The sequence below is a fragment of the Typopeltis vanoorti genome, chromosome 4 (assembly GCF_054136105.1).
Source record: "Typopeltis vanoorti isolate ZY-2024b chromosome 4, IOZ_Tvanoo_1.0, whole genome shotgun sequence".
Taxonomy (NCBI): Eukaryota; Metazoa; Arthropoda; class Arachnida; order Uropygi; family Thelyphonidae; genus Typopeltis; species Typopeltis vanoorti.
In genome coordinates this window covers 105,304,858-105,324,919 of record NC_143552.1, presented here as the reverse complement: position 1 = coordinate 105,324,919, position 20,062 = coordinate 105,304,858, and the positions used below count along the sequence as shown (strand labels likewise).

The window sequence follows — 20,062 nt, the reverse complement described above, 5'->3', positions numbered from 1 at the left end:
GGAACATGGTGTTAGTAATAACCAGTTCATGTCCTGAGCAGAAATCCAACAGATATTTGCCATTATTATTAACTTTGCTCTTTTCTCCAAATTTTCCCAAAATATTTTTGTATGTCTCACAATCATTTCCTACTCTGCTATTTTGATCCCCAACAAGGACCAACTTTTCCTTTTTCATTGTGTCAGTTGCTTTTTCTAAAGCGTCAAAAAATTCTTCCACTTCTACCTTAGTAGAACCTTCTGTGGGACCATAGGCACAAATAAGTCTCATTGTCCAGTTCCTCCATTCTCATATTTGCCCACATTACTCTACTTGAGACTGACTGCCATTCAAGAAGATTAGCCTCGTATTTTGTGTTGAATACTATGGCTACTCCTTCTTTTCCTTGATTGTCATTGCCTGAATATAACATTTTGTATTTATTGCTCAGAAAGATCTCACCAGTTTTGGTCTTTTTTGTTTCAGTCACCCCTATTATGTCAATCTGGTACTTATCTAATTCCTCAGCTAGCTCAATTTCTTTGCTATTTAGGCTACTTACGTTGATAGTACCGATCTGTAACTCTGGTGATGTTGAGTTGGGGTTTGTTTTCAGATTTGTTCCAGTAGCTGACTTTTCGCTGTTCGCCCTGGTTCCCTGGCGAAAACAACGGGGGCCTTGTTTAACCGGGCGACGCCCCAGCCGGCATGAAATTTTGTCATGTTGTACCATCATTTTATCTTTTGGTTTAACCAATAAGAATACAATTTGGTCAGCTAAATCCCAAATTGCCAGCCCATCCTCGTTTGTTCAATATCAAAGTAGATACCCAACATGGTGCACCACGAGAAGGTGAGGATTAGACATTAGGTCAGAAGCCCTGGTCGGTTCTCCGCATTCCTTTAAAGGCTATGTGGAGGTCTTCACTTTACGACAAATATTTGAGAAAGCATGAGAACATAACAAAGATCTGTATTTAAGTTTTGTCGATCTAGAAAAAGCATATGACAAGGTGCCAAGAGAGAAGCTATTCAATACGTTATATGGTGTCAGTGGGGCATTATATCAACAATACTTAGTCTTTATTTGAGTTGCAAGTCAGCAGTTAGAATTGAAAGAATGTTAAATCTGGTGTGAGACAAGGATGTACATTATCCCCCTCTGTTATTCATTATCTATATGGATCACATTATGAAGGAAAGTGGTATTAAACATAATATCAGAATTGGAGATGTTAATGTCAGCTCTTTGCTTTATGCGGACGATGTTATAATTCTAAATAAATCCACTACAAGTTTGCAAGATTCCCTGACTAAATTGAATAGCTGTTGTAATAGATATGGTATGAAGGTCAGCATTAAAAAGACAAAGACAATGAAAATAGGTAGAATTGTTAAAAATGTCAACTGTGTTGTGAACAGGGAACCTGTGGAACAAGTAAAACATTTTAGCTACTTAGGCACGATTTTTACTGAAGACGGTAAATTAAATATGGAAATAGACAACAGAATCAACAAAGCTGGCAAGGTAGGCAGTCAATTGAATAAATTCATATGGAATAAGAGAGAAATTAGTCGGAACACTAAATTAGCTGTATACATGACTGTGTTCAAACCAGTTTTAGCCTATGGATCTGAGAGCTGGGTCAAAAGTAAAACACTTGACCAAAGACTAGAGACCGCAGACCAAAGACTGAGAAAGATTAGAGGAATGAATAGATGGCGTCAATGGCAATATCATATTAAAAATGAGGATATTAGGAAAAGACTTGACATTGTCAACATCCAGGAATGCGTTAGCAGAGCTAATCTCAGGTGGTATGGTCACTTAAACAGAATGGGTGAGAAAAGATTAGCAAAACAAGTGTTCTCTGCCAGGTTGGCAGGAAAACCAAGATATAGGTGTATTGATATGGTACAAAGTACCTTTAGATGATAGAAATATAAGATCTGATAATGTTGGAATCTTGACAAGTAACAGACTGATTTGGAGGAAAATTGTACATAGGAAGTTAGCAATGATGTAAATTTTTCATGTAGTACTATCATATCCTGTACACCCCTTGAGGGTACATGTGAGGAATTTGATGACGATGAACAATATTAATTTGATTCATGCGAAAATGAATTCCACTGAGCAGTCAACTATTTCTACAGTGTGGATCACTATAATGATCACAACAATGATATGACAATATGTCTGGATTCATTAAGTTTGAAGTAGATGATTTACACTCTAAGATTTCAATTAATCAATTTTTTTTTTTTCCTAGAGATACTTGAAGATGAGGAATATGACTGCTCAAACCATATACACACTGCTTGAAAAGAAGTCAACGAACACCATAATGTGAGGAACAAACAGCCACGGCACCAACCTTAATAATATGTAAGACCCCGTTTAGCTGCAACAACTGCAGTCATCCTACGGGCATACTTTCCACATGCGTATGATAGTGATAAATCAGAATTTTGGCCCATTCTTCCTTTAGACATGTAATGAGATCTTGGACTGTTGTGGGGTTCATCCCACATATGTTCTTCAGGGCTAAATGGAGGCCACTCAAGTGCAGTGTGGCCTCTCATGTAGTGGCATGTCCACAAAATACAGCAGCAATGCTGAAAGATGCAATGGTCAGTTCCATAGAAATGCCACAAAGTAGGAAGCATTGCATTGTCCAGAATGTTCAAATATCTGTTGGAGTTCAATGTTGGTGGCTCAACAAAAAGAGGTCTGAGGCAAAACCAAAAAAAACAGGCTCATACCATTTTACTGCCATCTCTGAATTTCATAGTTGGGGTTAAGCACTCTGGGCATGTGCTTTGTAGAGGATGTAGCTTGATTCATTGCTCCATAACACAGCTTTCCAAACTTCGTCTCTGTACATGCTCTTTGCACCACTGGACACAACAATGCATGTTGGTTCGAATAATGTGGGACCGTTCATATTGCAGTCTTACCAAGGAAACCCATGCTGTGAGCCTTGATTCTTCATGTTTTTGTGCAAATTCATGTTCTAGTCGATGCTCGGAACTCGGCATTCAATATGTTGGCCAATGAGTGACAGTTTTTACATATTATCCTTTGTAGCACGTTATGGTCATGCTTGGTGAGTCATCCACTGCAGGTAGCACTTGCAGTTGACTCCTTAACTTTCTTTGTGCCCCCCCCCCCTAAAAGGGGATTCACAAAGAAAGTTAAAATTAAAGGGAAAACTGAAAAAACTACTTTACTGGAAAAAAAAAAGCATTTAATGAAAGTATTTATCCACAAAAACAATATAAAAACAAAACCATAAAATACACTCCGAAAATAAAATAATAAAACTTATAAAATCCACTGTATTGAATAAACTAGTTACGCTTACAGGAACATATCAATATTGTAAAGTATACCGAGCAACTAATTAAAACTAAACAATAACAATGAATCTAAAAAATTAATGGCTTCCTTGGGCCTGTGTCACAGAGCAAAGCTTTTCATATGATTGTGATACATTGTAAATTGACACTCTTAGTTCTTTTTCTATATTTAACTGAGATCTATATTTTGTTTTTAAGGCAGCCACTGCAGAAAACCCAATTTCACAAAGATAAGATGTTGGAAATGGCAAAAGTGCATGAAAAGCTCTTGACTTGAGTGCAGAAAATTCATCATCAACACTGACCCAAAATTCAAACAGCGATTTAGATGCAAATTGTCTTTTGATTTTACCACTTGACATGAAGTCTATAAATTATATTAAATTTAGTTTAATCCTTTATCCAAGTGTGAGCAAACAAAGTTCGCGCCTGAAAGTATCTTCAGGACCGGGTAAGGTAGTGCAACATCAGGGCGTCTCCTTGCAAAGGTGGAGCAAGCTACTATCACTCCTATCTCAGTATCTTCCATAATGCAAAACATCTCCTTGCGGATATGTCTAATGTTATGCATTAAGGGAAGGGCCACTACCCAGACTAGTTTCGACCTTTATTGAGGTCTCTTCAGTGGGAGCCAGGCCCAAGTGGAGATATCAGCCAGAAGCGGTAGCAAGGTCATCTCCACCTATAGGAGTTGCCAAATGGTGTGCCACCTTTTTAATAAATTACTATGGATTTAGAGAAAGATGTTGAAAGTTTATTTTTCACTTGGTTAGAATATATTAAATTTAGTTTAATCCTTTATCCAAGTGTGAGCAAACAAAGTTTGCGCCTGAAAGATTAAACTAAATTTAATATATTCTAACCAAGTGAAAAACAAACTTTCAAGTCTATAAATTGTTCCTCTTTTTCAATTGAGAAGCCTTCAGGGATAATTTGAAAGTTATAAAATAGTTTTTAAAATTCTTTGTCAACATTGTTAAATGATTTTCAATAGTTGCAAATAAAATTTTTATGTGTTGCTCTTCTGATAAATTCACCCACATTTGCAAACATTTCTAATTTTTGTTGCTTTACCTTTTTGTTCCATAACTCTAGTTTTTTTACAAAAAGCATTAACTTTGTCAATCATCTCTAATATATGTGTATTTTTTCTTTGGGGTTGAAGGTTTAATATATTTAGTTTCTCAAATATATCCACCAAGTAACTCACTTTCATCACAAATAAGTGGTTTCTAAACTTCTCTGCTTCTTCATGATTTTCCTCTTCCAAGAAGATTGCTATTTCATCTCTTAATTCGTAAACATGTTGTAAACATTTTCCCTGTGATAACCATCTTGTCTTACAGTAAAATAGTAACACTGAATGTTCTGCTCTAGCCATGTCTTTGCCAAGTTCAGAAAACATTCTTGATTTTAAGGGCCTCATTTTTATATACTTCACTTATGGTTATAACTGTTGTTAACATAATGTTCAGGCCAGGACTCATTTCCTTTGCAGCAAGAGCTTCTCTATGAATCATGAAATGTGTCCAAATACACTGTAGGCATTTTTTTTCCTCACAAGGGCTTGTAAACTTTTAAACCTTCCAGACATAACTCAAGCACCATCAGTGCAAATTCCAACACAATTTTTCCACTGTATGTTCGCCTTGCATATAAAACCATCCAATATTTTGAACAATTCAGGTGTTGTGACTCTTCTTTCTATTGGTTTACCAAACAATAACTCTTCAACTGCTGATAATCCATCACAAAATCTAACATAAGCAATTAAATGACAATCCTTGTTGCTATATGTTGCCTCGTCAAGCTGAATTGAGAATAATTGGTCACATTGGTCTAAATATTCTGCTGCATACTTTCTTGATTTTACTTCTGGAGTGATATTCTGTGAACCTGAATTTGTTGACGTTGATGCTCCGCAGTCGTCAGATGCCTGCTTATGTCCAATTAAAAATGTATCCATTTTACTACACTAGAAAAAAGTTGTTTTTATACTGTGTATCACAGTTGTTGCGAATAGGAGTAAAATAAAGCCGACCATTGACTTCTCACTGTTACTACCATCTTGCCATTTCAAGCCTTATTTATACTCACAGATACATTCGAGACTTCCAGTGTTGAAACTGAGAATGTTTCTGAAAGGCCAATACGATTCAATGGTCTGTGCAGTGATGCCAGATCTATACAATTTTCGAAAGATTTGATAACGTATTTATTTTTGTATGAATATTTAAAATTTTAATTCCTAGTTTTTTTTTTGCTAACTTTTATGGGTTTTGTCAGTGTCTCAACACAAGAACTGCAAGGGGGGGGGACCACAAAAACTAATATTAAAAAATGGAGCACACATGAAAGTAGACTGAGGAACACTGCCATAGGGGTGTCCACTGACTTCTTTCCAAGCAGTGTATTTGAGAATATAATTAGCTTCCGTTATTTCATAATAACAGAAGCTAATCCCCCCCACCCCCAAATTGTCCAAACAATTCAGAAGTATGTAATGAACAAAATAACTATAAAGTCCTATTTAGCATGGCACTGTAAAGGTTGGATAAAAAAATACAGCTAATTAGTTAGAGTCAGTCTTAAGATAACTACATTCCAAATTTTTGAGGTTTCTGAAGTACTACTGAATAGGGCTAGCATATCATGCTTTGGACACTAACTACACAGGATTAAATGGAAGAAAACTACATGATTCACAGCAGTATTACTAGTCTTGAGAGCTTAATTTTTGAGTCATGTATTACACTTCCCATGTATGGCTTTATTAATTTATCAAAAATTTGGGAAACAATTATTTTATGACTAACTTCAACCAACAGCTGTAATTTTATTTATTTTTAAATGTAATCACAATGGACAACAAGATGGACAAGGTCTAGAAAAAAAGTGCTTGTTTGCTACACGATGAGTAGGAATTTATAGTTGACAAGTAAAAATCAGAAGAGAATTTTTGTTTTTGCATCAGTTTTATCACATAATGCTGACTCCACAGCATGTTTTTATGTCATAACTAGTATTTTATATCTTATCATGGCTATTGGAACACGCTGGTGGTCATAATGATGCCTGTTTTAGAAATTATCAATGATTTTATTGTAATGAAATATGACCAATAAGAGGAAAGAACATGTATGCATGCATACTATCTTTAGTGAGGCATATAACAAAGTAAGCAGTCAACTGCAACACAGTAACCTAAAACATATGTGGGTACAACACAAGGCTGTTTGCTTATTTTGTACCTAGTGATGGAATTATAGAGAATTTAGAGAGCCATTAATAATGGATGTTAAAATTAAAAGTTGAAGTACTAGATTTTATTTGTTATTTTCCCAAAATATATAATTTCTTTATAGTGGTTCTAAAAATGTATTTAAGGTCATTCACTATTTTTAAAATGTATGTTTTAATTCGTGTCTTATAAACACACTAATATGTAAGTACTTAACAGTTAACATATTTGCTTCCATAGTGGCTATTACATATGATAAAAATCAGTCATAACATTAAAAAACTTAAACAAATGAACAAGCTACTATGATATACTATATGATACTGCATAATGTATTGCAGTATTTTGCCCTGATGGTGTACCAGCACAAAATTTTTCAAGCTAATTTGAATTCATTAAATACTGGATTGTTAGTGATTATATACTCTGCCAAAAATTTTTTTTGTGAGCTGAAGATGCTGACTTCATGTTCTTGTTTGTATACTGTTAAAATTAATATGATTAACTGAAAGAATGGTGGGCAGCTTGGTAATAATTCACTGTTAGCAATGAAACAACTGGGCAATTATTAGGCAAAGATTACACAATGCTGACTCTGTCAATAATACTAAATTACTCATATATAAATACCAAAATCAGGTGCAAAATCTCCATACGTCTGTTGCATTATGGGATACTAAGTGTTCTATACTGTATGGTTAGTGTCAGCAAACATGGGGACTGAGTCGCTCTCTCCTCTCCTGTGTGTAATTCAAAACATGAAAACAAAAACAATACACACACAATATATATATAAAACAAACTTGTACTAAAATATTAATCGAAAGGTATCAGTGCATTATAGATATTCTTAAAAAACACATACTGATAAGTAACTACAGAAGGATTAAGTGGATCATTGGCTGCTCCAGCTACAATATAAGAGTTAGAGGGAGACTCTAAATCCCAATATCGAATCCGCATGTCTGAACCTGCAGTCAGTAAGAAATTCCCACTTTTTACAGGACTCATGTACATGGAAAAAACAGCAGCATGACTAGAAACCTGAAATAAAAAATATAAAAATTATGCAATACAAATTTAAGTAGATAGAGAAAATTAAATTTTCACTATATTTTGAGACCTACCTATGTTAATTTTATTTTATTTTTGAATAAAATTAATAACCTGAGTTTCACACAAAGGCGGAGCTGCACTGGCCCAAAGAGTTAATAACCTAGCTTGTGTCTCCATATCCCATAATGATACTTCGTTGTTGCCTTGAACTGCAGAAAATGCTGCTGACTGTTGATGGGAATGTAATAATAGTCGGCGCACTCTAGCTCCTATAAACAAGAAAGACAATATCAAAAACACTCCAATGCTGTTTACATCTTCTATTTAATAGACTTCTAATGTTGTTTATTGAAATGCTTTGTAACAGCTGACAAATGCAATAATTAGTATATTTCCTATATATAAATGAATAAAAATGAAATCTCAGTAGTCTTAAGTGGAAACAGGAGACGAAAAGCCTACAGGGGTTAGTATTAGGATACTACATAAAGATCTGCTGCAGTTTTTTCATTAAACGCCCAAAGAGTTAATAACCTAAATGCTGGAAGTTTTCCCCCACTTGGTAAGACTATAAATTATATATTTAGTTTAATCCTTTATCCAAGTGTAGGCAAACAAAGTTTGCGCCTGAAGTATCTTCAGAACTGGGGCAACTTGTGGCAAAGGTAGACTGAGTTCACATCACTTTCTTCAGTATCCCATAATGCAAAGCACATCTCCTTGCAGGCATGTATAATGCTGTGCATTATGGGAAGGGTCACTAATCAGACTGGTTTCAACCTTTATTGAGGTCTCTTCAGTGGGAGTCAGATCCAGAGGTTATACCAAAGTCGAAGCAATGCAGAAGTCATATTTCCATATGCCAGTTGCCAAAAGGTTTCACACCTTCTTATTAAATTACTCTGGATTAGAGAAAGATGTTGGAAGTTTTTTTCCACTTGGTTAGACTATAAATTATATATTTAGTTTAATCCTTTATCCAAGTGCAGGCAAACAAAGTTTGCACCTGAAGTATCTTCAAGACTGGGGCAACTCGTGGCAAAGGTGAACTGAGTTAACATCACTTTCTTAGTATTATCCCATAATGCAAAGCACATCTCCTTGCAGACATGTATAATGCTTATGCATTATGGGAAGGGTCACTATCCAAGGGTAGTGACCCTTCCCATGGGTACTAAGGAAAGTGATGTCAACTCATTCCACCTTTGCCACAAGTTGCCCCAGTCCTGAAGATACTTCAGGCGCAAACTTTGTTTGCCTACACTTGGATAAAGGATTAAACTAAATATATAATTTTTAGTTTAACCAAGTGGAAAAAAACATCAGATGTCTTTCTCTAATACAGAGTAATTTAATAATAAGGTGTAACACCTTTTGGCAACGGCATATGGAAATATGACTTCTGCATTGCTTCAACCTTGGTATCACCTCTGGGTCTCGCTCCGAGTGAAGAGACCTCAATAAAAGTCGAAACCAGTCTGGGTAGTGACCCTTCCCATAATGCATAGCATTATACATTTCTGCAAGGAGATGTGCTTTGCATTATGCAAACTTATGCAAGCTACATTACATTTCAAACAGTATGCCAAAGAGACAATGATTTGATTAACAGTTATCTATTGGCTTGATCTCTAGTGAAAATAAATAATTAATTAAAAATAAAATAACTACGTTAAAGCTTTATTATGTTTATAACATCATCAGAGAACACTCTCATACAGATAGTTTTATTAGAGCAAAAGTGGTATCCTAATTTAACATGAGGGTTGTTATATTAGAGTTAAGATCCTGGATTACATACAGTCCTATTTATAATTAACTCTTATACGGAAAGGTTATTTGGGTAGAATATGCACCTTCCATATTCTTGGGATTTTTAGGCCACAGGTGGCTGAGGAAAGTGTCTAATGTCTGGTGGCCATGAGACTAGAGAGCAAAAACATCATTTTCAATGTATCTAAACCAGACTTTGGGTTTAAAATAAAAGGAGAGGAATCTACACCTTCAACTATCGGCCGGAGCTGTACATTCTGTTTAATGAATCTCGGGTAAACTGTAAATTCTCGGGGAACGAGCATAGTGTGGAAGTAGTTTTTTTAACTGTATCTTCGGACCAAGAAATGACTGATTTATGTAATTTTTCTGTTTTCTTTTTTATCCGATTAGTTGGGTTATAGTTAACACGCTGATAGGCGCTGTTGTCTGAGACTAATTGATTCCTTTTTTCCAAATATGTTGTTCAGTTTAAAATAATAGTGGCACTGCCTTTATCAGCTCTAATGATTATGATGTTCGGATTTGGTTTTAGCAATTTCACAGCTGCCAATTCAAATCTGGTTAGGTTGCTAGTTACTGTTTTCACATCATTTAAATTTCAAATGTTCGAGGTTTCCAAATGTATTAGCTATGGTGGTTGGGAGAAATCTTAAGCTTCTTTCAATATGGTATATAAAATCTAATTTCTTAATAGTCCTTGGTGCCACAGCAAAGCTTAAGCCTTTACTAAGTAGCAAGAATTCGCCATTGTTCAGGGCATGGTTAGAAAGGTTCACTGTATCACTGAGCGTACTGTGTACACTGAGTGTACTTGATAATAATGAACTCTGCCTTCTTAATAATAGACTGAATACCTTCTTCCATATAACTATCTGCAATGCTGCCATTCTTCCACTGCTTACATGGGGTAATAATGGGAACATACATGGAAGAGATAATTTGCCATATATAGGACAAATTACAGGATGCACAATTCCTATCCAAAAAAAGGAACATAAACGGCACATTAAATTTAACCACTATGGTAAATCTGGCTTTTCTGATCATGCCCTGAATACTCTACATAGAATTGATGGAAAGGCACCTGTTGTTTAAATCACACCAACATCACAATGAACTAAAATAAAGAGCCAAAAGGCTTCAATATATAGACACTTGGGCAGTGACTGTCTTTTAAGTAGTCCACACTAAGGCAACTTGTGAATGCTGGGGAGTGTATTCCAATAAGCTCTCTGATCAACTTACCTTACAAATCTTTCATAGTTTCTACATTCGGCTTTGAAATAATGCAGGATCTAATATACACTTAGCTTATCATTGACGAACTGGAGCCTTTTTTCCCCCCCTACAAACCCAAAACAATAGGAACATTTTCACAGAGGAAATGTCACAGAACCCTGATATCATCAAAATATTGATGATAATTCTGATGCAGAAACATTTAAAGGAGGGCCCTTAAGGTGGTTCCTGGTGAGGAACCACCTAAAGGGCCCTCACAATATTTAACTGTTGTTTGTAAGGAGAGAACTGGAGACAGTTCTGCTGACTGAGGGGTTGCTATCTTAGTAGGAAATCATACTCCTTTTCAATGTATTCAGCTTAATACTGCTCTGGAAATGATAGCCATTTACCTGTCTGTGGGTTTTCTTATTGCAGTATGTTCCATTTATTTACTGCCAGGTTCTGAGTTAAATGAGATTGACTTGGATAACCTTATATTTCAACTTCCTGAGCTCATAGATCTTATTTCATGGATGACTTTAATGGACACAACACTTTTTTAATAAATGTCCAATAAATAAATGTCCATTTATTATAATGAACTCTGCCTTCTTAATAATAGACTGAATACCTTCTTCCATATAACTATCTCTGCAATGCTGCCATTCTTCCACTGCTTATATGGGGTAATGATGGAAACATACATGGAAGAGATAATTTTCCCATGATTTGCAATATGTCTGCTAGGAACCATGTTCTACTGCATGGATCCTCAAGTGGAAAATGGACCAGACTGACTGGAACACTTTTTTCCATCTTGCAAAATTTAATATTGAAGCAGTCTTCAGTCAAAAGATGGTCCAATTTTGGACCATCTTTCCTGTAGGCATGCAAACCATGCAGTTACAGCAGCAGCCTCATGACACGGTGTTTCATAATGGTCAGTTTCACAGAAACGCCACAAAGTACGAAGCACTGCACTGTCCAGAATGTTTAGATACCGCTTCTTGTTCAATACTCATACTCATGGCACCGCAAACAGAGATCTGAGGCTAAAAAAAAAAAAAAAAAGGATGGATCACACCACCACTTCCGAATTTCACAGTTCGGGGTTACCCACTCTTTTAAGAGACGTTCACTGGGCATCTGCAACACTCACACCCATCCATCTTCTCGGTAGAGTGATTTGTCACTCCATAAACACAGCTTCTGTGCATGCTCTTTGCACCACTGAAGACAATGCTGTACGTTAGTTCGGGTAATGTGGGGCTTGCATATTGCAGTCCTACCATGGAAACCTATGATGTGAGCCTTGGTTCTGGATGCTTTTGTGCAGATTTTTCCAGTCAATGCGTGGAACTCTGCATTCAACATGTCAGCTGATGAATGTTGTTTTTTACATATTATCCTTCGTAGCACTCTATGGTCATGTTTGTGGGTATGGTGGGTTGTCCACTGCAGGTAGCACTTGCAATTGACTCCCTGTGCATCTATTTCATTATATTATCAATGGCTGATGACCTGGGATGGCCCAATTTGTCAACAATTTGCTCAACAGATAGGCCTGTAAAATGCCATTCTATTACAATGCCTGTTTCAAACTTTGTCAATTCCCTTCTCACAGCCATTTCACCTGGACACAGTTACACTGACTTGGAAGCATCATATTCCTAGAATTTATACTGGCTACAAAGACATGACTCGTTACATGGCACAATGCACCTTGCTCATCGGTATCCATTAACTTCTTTCCAAGCAGTGTATGTAACGGATGTAATAGTCAGGCAGCAAGAATAGTAATTCTAAAAACTGCATCTCGATTTCCATTCTATCAAAAATCTTGGTGGTACATTGTGTGCTAAGCAGCCAAAAAAAGATCAAGACAGACAGGGGTATATTTTGTAGATATCCAATAATCCTACCATATCTAATCTCATAGCTTTAAATTTTTTTTTTTTTTTTTAATATGATTCCTATCTATGAAAAGTTACTACTACACCTAGAGTGCATTTTAAGGATTTAAGGTAAGGATTTTTTCCCCTCCATTTTTATATATATTTTTTGTAATTTTTTATTTATTTTTAGATAGTATGGAAACCCTGCCCCTTTTTTCAAGACACTTCAGGCTTCCAATAAGTGTGACTGTGGTCTCACACTTGGCAATGAAATTCGTCTTCCACCTAAAGACAATCACAAATATCCATGCCCATGATGGGATTCAAACCCACGACTTGTTGGTTGGAGAGTTATACAATCAGTCATTCATTGTGCAGGAACCAAAAAGAACTCTTTTTTTTTACTGTCTTATGCCAGTGCAGTAGGTCCTGATGACATCCATTATGAGATAATAAAACATCTTCTAATGATCTTCTTCTCTTTCTCTTTCAACAGAATATTTACAGAAAGAGTTTCCTGATTCTTGGCATAAGTCAACTGTCACTGCCATCCCAAAATTCAGGAAAGGATTCAATACAAACAAATAATTACTGATCTATCACTCTAACTGGCTATGTAAGACACTGGAGAAATTGGTTAATGATTGACTTCTCTAGTGTTTAGAAAGCAATGATCTTCTCTCCACCACACAATGTGACTTTTGTAAATACTGTTCGACAATGGACCATTTGGTCCATTCAGAAATATGTATAAGAGAGAATTCCTGAAAAGAGAACAGCTGATTTCAGTATGCTCTGACATGGATAAAGCTAGTGAAACAGTCTGGAGATATGGCATATTAAAAAAGACCTTTATAACCTAGGTCTCAGACGGCACCTTCTTGTTATTAAAAATTTGTCTCAAATCTTCCAAGTGGGAAGTACACTATATTCGTTATATTATCAAGAAGAGGGAGTTCTCCAAGTTTCTGTCTTAATTGTGACACTCTTTGCTGTCAAAATTAATTCAATAAAGATAATCTATATGTTGATGACTTCAAAATTTACTGTCACTCTTATACATGAGGGTAATTGAAAGACAACTTCAACAATCAACTGATCATGTCTTTTCATTGGCTTTTACTAATGGATTCAGCTTTTCAGCAAAAAAAAGACAGAAGGTGCCCTCTGCATGAAGAAAATGCACTCTTCACCTAGAACCTGAGTTAAGAACTGGACAAAGTTTTATTCCAGTAGCAACAGAAGCTTACATGCCTTGTACACATTCATCAAGAATTGATTCATCAGTACACTGATATATTTAAAACTGGACTATGGGTCTCATGTTCTGCAAAGCAGATTAGCCTGCAAAGGTTGAATCCCATCCATCAGGGTATATGGATAGCTACTGGTGTTTTCGTTCATTGTCCATTAAAAGTCTTTATGTTGAAGCAAATGAACTGGCTCTACCACTTAGATGAAAACAACTGTCTCTTAACTATGCCCTAAAAATGAAGTCGCTTCTAGAAAATTCCTACCTGGACTAGTTAGTATCTTTTCTCTGCAACGAGAAGCTCAATAATTTTAAAAGTTAGTAAATTATTAAGGCATGACCGACCCTTCACAAAGCCATGTTGTTCCTCATACAGTATCATATTTTTATCCACCCATTCTTGAATTCTCTTTTTGACCAATTTTTCCAGTACTTTTACCACTATGCTTGGGATACTGATTGTTCTATAATTTGCTACTGTCATCTTAGAACTTCCCTTATGCGAAGTAATTATTTTGCCCTCTTTCCAGTCCCTTGGAGTTCTACCAGAGCTGAGACTTAATTAAATGAAACAGCCTATTCCCTTGCATGTTCTCGCAAATCTCTAGCTGATATGCCATCTAATCTAAACTGTCCACTCTACTGACATTTGCTATGTTCTCGTTACCTAATTGTCATTCACTTTTGAAACATTTAACACACACACACACACACACACACACACACACACACACACACACACACACACACACACACACACACACACACACACACACACAATCCTTTAATTTTAATGACAAATACAGTTCACACACATACACACACTGCACAAAATCCCACAAATTCATATCACCTGACAATGTAGTCTTTGCCACCATTGCTCTATCATGCATTGCACCATACCATATCATAATATCATATTTAAACAAAAATTACCAGGTTTATTTACAAAGTAAATAGCTCATTCAATCACACACTCGTTTAAAACAAAAACTATGATAAGTTCACCTATATTATCAACTAAAATATGAAAAAGTTGCTTATCCTTCAGGAGCAATAAATCCACTCTACAAACACAATATTCCACCTAACCGAGTATCGAAATGTCTTCAATGGCTAATATGCTGATGGAAATCAGAGTATTAGACATAATAATGGTTCCTGGCTATATTTCCTGACTATCATTAATATGATAGTCAGGAAATACTCTCATTAGTCAGGAAATCCTGACTAATGAGACCTCAATAATGATACAGCAGAGATGCATGCAATTCGGCTTGCACTTGTGCATATAAAAGGAAACCGCTACTAACTGTATAATTTATACAGTCTAGTTGAGGTCTTTACAGGCCATCTCATCTCCTGTGTACAATTCACATACGGTGCTTTGCAAGGTTCTATAACTCTCGTACAAGTTCAGAGTCCTTAATTTTGATATTCAGCTGTGCTGGAATTTCAAGCAACATTGAATTAGGGGAAATAAGACTGCAGCTACTAGATCAGCTCATACATTTTCCAAGTACTGTTTGTCAGTCCCCATAGCGTCTGCTAGAAGGCTACACGGTCTGTAGTGTTTTCAGAGAGCTCCCGAAAGCTAAGTATAATTTTGAGTGAAAATTAGAATATAGGTTTAAATCATAACGTAATATTGTCTAATTTTGGTAGCTTGTTGTGTCTGTGTGATTTTGGTGTGAATTCCGTTTTATTTAATTTAGTATTTTAATCATACGTTTCATAGATTAACACATGGCACCAATGCGACGTAAGATAATAGCGTCCAAAAATACGATGCCTTTGTTCAAAAACTGTAATGTGAGAGAGTTTGTCCAATGTGATGTGTACGGGATGTATGCATTCCCGAATGAGGCTGGAGTTTGGATTGAAAGTGATAGTGGTGGTGGGAGAATGTGCAGAAAGTGTAAGCAAAGTGAGGAGCTGAAGTATGTATCAGGTCATGAGACAGTTATGGTTGAAGAAAGCCAGAATGTGAGTGAAAATAGTGGCTTGATAGAGAATTGCAATGTACAAGATGGCAATGAGAGTGGTGATCAAAAAAAGAGTGAAAGCAACTATACAGAGAGAGAAAATGGTTTAAATGATAAAAAAAATGAGGAATTATTTGTAGGAAGTGAGATCGCTAGGTTGTGCGCAGTGATACAAAACGCACAGTGGCATTTAGAGCACCTGCAAAACTCTTTCCAGAGTGATTCGGCTAACGTAAATAAACAAGTGTTTGAAAGGAAAAATAAGCGTAAGAGTGAGAGTTTCTGAAATGAAGGAAAGAGTGTTGTATGGTGACTCGTTATTAAGAGGAGTGATAGATGGGAGTTTAACTAAATCGTACTTACCAGGTGCGAAATTTAAGGATGTAAGTGAGAATATTAGAGTGCAAAAACAGAGGGTGAAAGAATTGATAGTTGTGGCAGGTACAAATGAATTGAAAGGATATAAATTTTTTATGAGAGAGGACTTGAAAGTATTGTTAAAGGTAACGAAAGAAAAGAGTGACAGAGTTAGAATGGTGAGTCTGCTGCCACGGTATGACAGAGTGGAGTTTAGAAGGAGGGCCATAATCGCAAATAACATTATGCACAGGTTATGCAGACGGTGTGGTGTGGAATTTGTGGACATGTGGAATGAGTTTGATGGGCGAAAGGATTTATACAAGATGGATGGCCTGCATTTGAATGGGTTTGGTGTGCGGAGACTGGAAAAAGTGTTGCTGAATGAAGTGAAAATGGATGTACAGAACGAGGGAAACTAGAACTACCAAGGAAGGGGGGGGGGGAATATGCAGACATCAGTGAGAAGTTGAGTGTAAGAATGTATATAATGTACCCGAGCCAGTACTAAGGACAAAAAATCGGAATGGGATAGTTAGAATATCGCATCAAAATAGGGATGGAACAAAGGTCACTGCATTTCATGTATACTAATGCCAGGAGTATTAGGAACAAGAAGGAAGAATTTTTGGCCTTGATTGGCTCTTCCTGGCCATAGGTTATTGGCATTAGTGAAACATGGCTGACGGAAGAAGATATAGTTAGTGGGATAGAATGTGTAGGTTATAGTGTGTTTAGGAGGGACAGAGAGAATAAAATGGGGGGAGGGGTGTTATTGATGATAGCTGATGAACTGCAGCCAAGGAGAATTGAAGTTGTATTGCAGGATAGTGAAAAGAGCTCATGTGAGGCTATTTGGTGTGAGACTGAGACTGGCAGAATAAAATATACTGGGTGCTGCTATAGACCAGGTGATGGAATAGATGGTAGAGATAGTATGCACAAACAAATTGATGAGATGATATGAGTGGAAGGAGGGTAATTATTATGGGGGATTTCAACTATGGTAACATTGATTGGAAGGAGGAGAGGACACATGTGAGGAAGGAAAAGGATTTTATTCAATTATTAATGGATAACTATCTGAGACAGCATGTAATTGAATATACTAGGGATGCAAGAGTGCTTGACCTGGTAATAGCATCTGAGAATTTGACTGTAATGAATATGACCATGTTGCCACCTATTCGTGAGAGTGATCATAAGGTCTTGACCTGGGAGGTGGCTAAAGGTGCGGATGATTAAGACAGGGTATATGTGGAATTACCCTGCTGGCAAGTATGGCAAGCTTAGGAGATTGCTTGGATCAGTGCCATGGCATGTACAACTGCAAGGGCTGGATATCGATAGAGCATGGGAAGTGGTCAAGGAGCATTTACAGGAGGTTATGGCTGATTGTATACCTAGGGTCCGAATAGTAAAACAAGTAGGGGTTAAAAGGATGAATAACACCATTAAGCTTGAGCTGGAAAAAAAGAAACAACTGTGGAGGGAATTTAAAGAAAGAGGTGACATGCAGGCACACAAACTGTATAAAGTGCAGGCCAGAAGGGTAACGAGTGTGGTAAAAAAGCAAAAGCGGATTATGAAAGGAAACTAGCTATGCAAGCTAAAGAGAATCCCAAACAGTTCTTTCAATATGCTGCAAGGAAGAAAAAAAACTGTACATGGCAAAATGATTTTAAGGAATGACAATGGTAAGGAAGTCACTGAATCAGTCGATATAGTGGAGTTACTAAGCGAGCACTTTGCAAAAGTATATCATCCAGGTGGTGACATTGAAGAAATGAAGGAACCATTAGTTTATACAGGATTTTGTGATGAATGAAGTGGAGATGAATAGTCTATTACAGAACCTTAATGTGAATACATCTGTGGGATTGGATGGTATACCAGCATGGGTCTTGCGTGAAGCGGCTAAGGAATTATCAGTGCCCTTGACCATGTTGTTTAATCTGAGTCTCGGGTCTGGTTTAGTCCCGAAGGTGTGGAAAGAGGGGAAAATAGTTCCACTGCATAAAGGAGGATCCAAGACTTCGGTTGCAAATTATTGACCGATCAGCATATCAGGAGTCGTTGTCAAGGTCTTGGAGAAAGTAGTCAAGGGAAAAATACAGGAATGGATTGATGAAAATGAGATACTGTACGGGGGACAGCATGGCTTTGCGAAGGGTAGATCATGCCTCAGTAACTTGCTCAAGTTTTATAACACAGTGACGGCTGAACTGGATAAGGGTAATGGGTTTACAGTGATACTGCTGGACCTGGCAAAGGCATATAACAGGATACCACATGGAATTCTAATCCATAAACTACAACATATGGGAATGGATATAGGGTTGGTGAGATGGATAGGTGGGTGATTGATGGAGAGATATCAAAGAGTAGTTTATTCAGGAGTAGAGTCCAAAAGACGGCCTGTGACTAGTGGTGTGCCACAGGGTTCTGTTCTTGAACCACTTCTGTTTAATTTGTTCATTAACGATATAGGGAAGGATCTAAGAGGAACAGTTCATTTGTTCGCTGATGATGCAAAGTTGGGTAGGGCAATAGTGAATGCAGAAGATGTCAAAATCTTGCAGGACGACTTGGATAGATTGGAGTTCTGGGCTAAGGAGAATGGATGTCAATTTAATGTGACAAAATGTAAGGTTATGCATTTTGGGGTGAAAAGATCAGCAGCAGTATACCACATTGGTGGAACCATACTCCAGGAGATTGATGAGGCTGTGGACTTGAGTGTTGGTGGATAGGGAGATGAAGTTTAGCAGGGCACATTGCACATCAGCTCATCGACTCACTTGGTTGTTGAAAAATACTTTGACGAGCAGAGACAAGCAAGTTATTGTACCTCTGTACCGAGCCTTGATAAGACCTCATCTGGACTACTGTGCCCAGATTTGGTCACCTAGGTTCCTCCTTGATGGGGAGGAGGTGGAGAGGATCCAGAGGTGAGTGACTAAGATGATAGCAGGTCTATGGAATGAACCAAATGAGAACAGGTTGAAGATTTGTGGGTTGCAGAAATTAGTTGATAGGCGGAAAAGGGGAGATATGATTGAGACATTCAAATTGCTAAAGGGTTTCTATAGGATTAATTCAGAGAATATTTTTGAGATCAGGACTGGTGGTGGGAGAACTAGGGGACACCTATGGAAGCTGGGCAAGAGTGTGGTTAGCAAGGGGTGTTAAAGCTGGGTTCTTTACTTTTAGAGTGGTAAATGAGTGGAATAAGCTGCCAGATTCTGTTGTGGGTGCTATGACGGTGAATGAGTTCAAGGCAAGGTATGATAGATACTGTGAGAATGTCATATAGTTGTGTGGACATGATGTTTAGGGCCTCCCCTGATGAGTCCCTGGAGTAAGGACTCCCTGGAGTCGCCCATAATAATAATAATAATATACAGACTACAGACAATTTATAAGATTCATGCTAATAACCTGGTGGCAGTCAACATGGTATGAAGCACTGAAAAATGAACTGCATGCAATTACACCTGAAATTAAAATTGTCAGTCAAGTCAATGGAGAACCAGAAGATAGGGAGTTGTTTTTGTTAGGCTCTCATAAGTCACAGGCATCTTACACATTCTTATTTACTGAGGGATGATGACCTATCAATGTGTGAATAATGAAAAAATTAATTTATACAAACATTTGATTATAAATTCTATTTATTATGTAGATACTGCTTTGCTTTATAACGTTTTTTAAAGTTTGCTTTTTTGTACACAGCATGTTATTTACTAATTTTTCTCTTTATTAATGCTTATTATTAGTTTGAATATGGCTTCAACCTTTCAATTGGTGTAATATGACCTTTTTGCTGTCCTTGTGCCAATAAATTTATAATCAACCCTCCCCCACTCCCAGACTGGTTAAAATCCAGATACAAAATGCATCATTATACCCCAATGTGGATTCACCTGTATACAA

The 20,062-nt window shown here is 36.9% G+C and overlaps 1 protein-coding gene across 1 annotated transcript in view; it reads right to left on the bottom strand.

Moving 5' to 3' along the window:
- Vps15 (vacuolar protein sorting 15) overlaps nt 1–20,062 on the bottom strand; it is a 529,585-nt gene that overhangs the window by 8,599 nt on the left and 500,924 nt on the right. Inside the window, exons 33-34 of the mRNA XM_090391958.1 lie at nt 7,752–7,909; nt 7,450–7,628 (exon numbers count right to left, since the gene is read on the bottom strand). Of these exons, the coding sequence (XP_090248084.1) occupies nt 7,450–7,628; nt 7,752–7,909 (337 nt within the window). The remainder of the gene's footprint in view (nt 1–7,449; nt 7,629–7,751; nt 7,910–20,062) is intronic.